Consider the following 5,876-nt stretch of genomic DNA (forward strand, 5'->3'; position numbering starts at 1 on the left):
CTATCAAACCAGGTCAGATTTTACTTATCTGCATGCATTCCACACAGACACTCCTGTGGCTGCCTTCAGCCACAAAGAACAATCATGCTTCAAGCAGCTTTTCAGCTTGACCTTGCTATTCTTTTCACACACACAGTAATCTTAGCTCTGGCTCACTCAGGACCACAATATTTTTGCTTTAATATTTTCTTCTTCTTCTATCATCCAGATGGCTAGTGTTGTCTTGTTTAGCTGCTCCTACATGTCTCCCTTTTTTGTTTTAGAACATTGGGTTCACAATGAGAGCAACCAGCACCTTAACTTCAGTTCTTCTCATTTTCTTGATTGCCCCCTAAATGATTCAGAGGACTATAAGAAAAAACAAGAGAAACACAAATCCTGTCCTTACAAACTAATTGTATTGCAGTTAGCATATAAAGAATTAGTTGCATTAATCTGATAGCTACCATTAACTAATTAACATCTAAGTGACTTGTTGCAAGACAAGCATAGTCATGAAGTTCCAACCATAACAGAATCATTATGCCAGCCAGTAAGATTTATATTATACGAGGTTTCATTCTCTTCCTTCAATTAATGACCCAACAGGAGTCATATATTCCCACTGGGATGATTCTAAAGGGTCACGGTACCAGACTTTAGGCTTTTGAGGTCCGTTTATAGGGCTAAAAAAATGCCTTTCTACAGTTGTTGTAGACATATGGGAAGAGGAGCAATTTAAAAAATTTAGTGTGTAAATTGCATTGTCTAATTGTTCTTGGGGAGGCATATTCCCCTTTTTTGTTTTAAAAGCATTTGTTTCAATGCTAAATGTGTGCGTTCAATGATTGACTGCCTTGTAGCTGAATGTGGAATGCCTGTAATATGTTGAACTCCCCATTGCTGTAAAATATCCTGTGTCGAGTGAGAGACATAGCCTGGTCCATTATCACTTTGCTTGGGTAGGCCAAGAATAGCAAATGTCTGAGACCAATGCCTTTGTACATCTTTGCTCTTCTCCCCTGCATGTGCAGATGCACAAATCATGTGCAAAAATGTGTCAACAGATACGTGTACAAATTTTAAATGACCAAAAACTGCAATGTGTGTTACATCCGACTGCCAAATTTCATTAGCAGACAAACTTCTAGGAATAAGGCCAAAAGAAACATTGGAAGTAATCAAGGACTGACAGTCATGACAGGCCCGGACTATATTTTGGTCCTGTGATAAGCAGTGGTTAAACATTTTCACTAAAGCAACTGCAGTTTGATGAAAAAATGCTTGAGAAGCAACTGCTGACTGAAAAGTCATTGTACCCACAGTAAGAGAATCTGCTTTGGCATTTCCTTCTGCTAAAGGACCTGGCAAGGATGTATGAGACCTGATATGAGTTACAAACAAAGGAATATCCCGTGCCTGTAATAATAGTTTCAGATTAACAAACATATCAAACAACTGCTTATGAGAGGTGTCTTTCAAAAAGCAGAAGGCTAATCTAGGTAGTATTTTCACAACATATTCTGAATCCAAAACTAAATTTAGAGGTTCTTTTGAAAACAAAGTGAGAACATGTAAAACTGCCCTTAATTCCACTACCCGAGTAGATCCATCAATGTCCTGAACAGAAGATGCCCACTGACCATTTTCATTTCATACCACAGCTGCTTTACCTGACTTTCCAGAGTCATCTACAAAAGCTGTTTGAGCCCCCAGTATAGGGTCATTAACCACAATGTCCATATCTAACAGATGTAATTGTTGTAAAAGTTTGGATTTTGGCACACCAAATGCAACAACATTGCGATAATCAGATAAGGCAGTTTGCAAAGAAAGGGATTGAAACAAAGTAAAATCAAAATCTGCCTTTTTAAAAGGAAGGAACAAAAAATCTGGATCTCGGGCTGTCAGTTTCTAGGTTCTATCTCTTCCCCTCTGTATCAGCATTATAATCAATTCCAGGACCTGAGTTACTGTCTTTTTCAAACAACGTGGAAGAAAAAGTCATGCTAAAAAAGGCATGATCTTAGAACCTTCATCATATTGACCAATAACAGCTAGTGGCTGTAAACTTGTGTGGGCCACTACAAGGCAAATAGGGAGAAAGACACACATGCGATCAGCTTGCAATTTAGCAATTTTGTCAGCCACTAATTCTAATTCCTTTTCTGCAGTAGGAGTTAAAGAGCAAGGTGAATCTGATGCAACATCCCCTTCCGACAAGTTAAACAGATTATCAAGTTCCCCTGTGGTAATACCTAACATAGTTCTAATCCAATTAATTGTCCCCATTAATTTCTACAAATCATTATAAGAGTTTTGATGTGATTTGGAATTTTCAGGTGTTGAGACCTAACTGTAGATTTTGTCAACACCCATCTAAGATATTTCCATGTAGCCCATATTTTTGCAATGATTTTAGTAAATGAGCAAGTGTTTTTCAAAGATAGTCATCCTTTTCTGCACAAACTAATATATCATCCATATAATGACAAATAAAACTGTCTGGAAAGGAATCTCTGGTTGGTTGGATAGCTGTTGAAATGACTAAATGACAAATTATAGGACTATTCATTATGACCTGGGGTAAAACCGTCCACCGGTACCTTTTCATAGTCTCTGCGTTATTTATACTTGGCACAGAAAAGGTAAAATTATCACAATCATCAGGATGTAAAGGTATGATAAAACCCCAATCTTTTAGATCTATGATTTGCATATTCCAATCATGAGGAAGCATTGCAGGATTAGGCGTACCAAGTTGTAACGCCCCCATAGACTGCATAGCTGTATTAATTGTTCTTAAATCCTGAAGAAGTCTCCATTTTCCAGATTTCTTGGGAATTACAAAAATTTTAGTATTCCAGGGGCTTGTGGATGGTATAATATGTCCGGCCTCTAGCTGCTCCTACACCAACTCTTGTGTATATTTTAATTTTTCCTCTTTAAGAGGCCACTGATTGACCCAAACTGGTCTGTCTGTTAACCACATAAGCTTGAACAGGGGTTTTAGATCAGTGACCATTAGGATAAATTTGAATCTCTGGTAACCAAAACCAAATTCCACTGTGTCAGTAAATCCCATCCCCAGAGATTAGTCATGATAGGTAAAATGTAGGGCTGAAACCAAGCTGATACCTCATCAGGGCTTATTACCTGTAATAATTGACTGTTTTTCAGTGGATTTTGAGATCCCCCTATTCCAGCTACTGTAGCCAAAGCCCTTTCGAGAGGCCAATCAGAAGGCCACTGTGCATTAGAAAAAATTGAAACATCAGCTCCAGCATCCACTATACCTGAAAAAGATCGTCCCTCAATTGTTATGACAAGCATAGGCTGTTGTTTAGTAATTTCCTGGGACCACAAAATCTGAGGTAGCCCTGAGCTACCAAAACCAGAATCCCCCCTTTCTCATGTAGAAATAGAGGGAACCCAGTAAGGCACAAGTATCAATTGAGCAATTCTCTGTGCAACTGCAATTTTGCACGGGATTTTTGTAGCTGTAGCCATTACTTGTCCCATGTAATCGGAGTCAACAATTCCAGGCAATGCCATTATTCCTTGCACAGTTGAACAAGATCTCCCAATTATTAACCCCATCAATCCTTCTGGCAAAGGCTCCCAAACTGATGTATTTATTGCATATACTTTAGGTTCTGTCAGTGTTAATTCTGTTGTGGTTGCCAAGTCCAACCCGGCACTCCCTGCTGTTGAGGGGGTGAGGTCATAGACTGAACATTTGCACTTTAGGCCCTGTTGTATCGAGGGGCACCAGGCTTCATGCCCCCCTTGAAGTTTCCCAATATCAGTCTGCCATCTCTGTTGAATTGAGATTTACACTGATTCCCCCAATTATAGTCTTTTAAACACCTAGGACATAATTTACTAGACTGCTTCTTAGTCTGTTTGTTTAGTTTCCTAGGACAGATTTCACTGATATGACCTTCCTGACCGCAATTAAAACATTTTATTGAAGTGTTTTTGACATGGAGATTAGACAGTTCTGCAGCCAAAACATCCACCCTATGTGATTCAGTACCAACATTCTGACACGTTTTTATATACTCCCCAATGTCAGAAACTTTGTCTCTAATAGGAGCCAAAGCAGCCTTACAATCAGCATTTGCAGGGAAAGTGAAAGAAAAATCCCCTTGCTTTATGCTTCCTCCGTACAAATTGCATAACTGTTTTTGCCATGTGGCGAATATGTTCATCAGCACATTAACCCGTTTATTCGCAAAGTCAATAAGAGGGGATGCCGTAGAGGGCACAGAATACAAATTCTTGGATTTCTCATTATCTGCTAAAAATGTCTGCATAGGCATAAGGAGAGGGCATAAATCAGGTCCCATATCAGGATTTACGAGTCCTGGATCAAAAGGATTTACATCAGGACCATTATCTTTAACGTTTCTCTCCAGACAAATCACAAACATGTTCCCTATCATCCCCCTCTTCACCCTGTTTTTCAAGAACTCTTTCTGCACGTTGCAATTAAGACAAATCTGTAAAAATAAATCTCCAAGTCACTAACAATTCATCTGCAATGTCAAGTCCTATTTGTTTCATAGCTGGTAGATATTCACCAACACATTCCCATATTTTACTATTAAATGAACCTTCTTCCGGGAACCATTTACAATTACTTTTTAACTATATGTGATGGTTCGGACCTGGCTCCCTGCCAAATGACCGAAACTCACAGTAGTAGCCCCCCCTTCCCCCTCCCTTCTTTCCCCAGGGCAAAGGAAAAAAAAACTATGCAAATTGAAGAACCCGAAATCAAGCTAATTATATAAAAATATATATTTTATGTATATTACAGTTATATACAGTTAAGATGCTATGTACACACCAAAAGGGAATCTAAACACCTCCCGAAGGGAAAGGCAAAGGGGAAAAAAGGGACAAAAGGGGACAAAAAGGGACACAGAACAGATATACGCAATCAAACTCAAGAACTATACTAATAACTAACAAAACAGATCTCACCTCATCCTTTGGAAAAACAGGATTGGCAGACACGGTCAGCACTCTCCAAACCTCCACATGGCAGGACAGTGGACACTGCAGGCCTCAGCCTTAGATAAGTGAGACCAACGCAAGGACCCACTGTTCCTGAACTTTGCCAGAAGAGACCAAAGGCCTCTCCTCTCTTCTTATTTATACCCCGATTTACATAAAAATCATATGGAGTACTGGGAACACTGCCCCTTCCTTGGTTACAAACTGATCACCAAGGAAGGTCTAGATTAAAACTACCATACCATAATAATAGGGAAGTCATCTTCCTGTCACTAAAATGATACCCTGAAGATTTTAAAATCTGCTGCAAAACTCGAAAATACAACTCATGTTCATTAGAAGCAGTCTTCCCCATCTCTAACACAACCCCGCGACTCCTTGTTCAACAAGTGCCGCTGTGCTCTATCCTGATAGAGCTGTGACCACACAAAAAAAAAATTCCCTCCTTTTCATTATTTTTTTCTATTTCTTTTTCCTTTTTCTCATTCTCTCTTTTTCTATTTTTTCCTTTGTCTTTTTTTCTTGTCTACTCACCTGTCGGGTCATGCGTTCACCATGGTGCAGAAAAACAGCTCACACGGGGCACCAATTGGAACGAAGGTCCCTCACTCAGCACCCTTTTTGGCAAATGAATCCACAGGACGTAGACTTTGTCCAGGCAGAATTCTCTTATAACTTTCTTACTCCATTTATCTACAGAATAAGGATCCGAGCTATCAAACCAGGTCAGATTTTACTTATCTGCATGCATTCCACACAGACACTCCTGTGGCTGCCTTCAGCCACAAAGAACAATCATGCTTCAAGCAGCTTTTCAGCTTGACCTTGCTATTCTTTTCACACACACAGTAATCTTAGCTCTGGCTCACTCA

The 5,876-nt window shown here is 39.5% G+C and overlaps 1 protein-coding gene across 1 annotated transcript in view; it reads left to right on the forward strand.

The window, feature by feature from the left end:
* Positions 1 to 1,923: 1,923 nt before the first annotated feature.
* LOC114068857 (collagen type IV alpha-3-binding protein-like) overlaps positions 1,924 to 5,876 on the forward strand; it is a gene marked incomplete at its 5' end in the record, with an annotated part of 24,896 nt that continues 20,943 nt past the window's right edge. Inside the window, 1 exon segment of the mRNA XM_027905264.1 lies at positions 1,924 to 2,005. Coding sequence (XP_027761065.1) covers positions 1,924 to 2,005 — 82 coding nt within the window.

Source organism: Empidonax traillii, unplaced genomic scaffold (assembly GCF_003031625.1).
Source record: "Empidonax traillii isolate 1590-97213 ecotype Southwest subspecies unplaced genomic scaffold, ASM303162v1 scaffold1135:size174554, whole genome shotgun sequence".
NCBI lineage: Eukaryota > Metazoa > Chordata > Aves > Passeriformes > Tyrannidae > Empidonax > Empidonax traillii.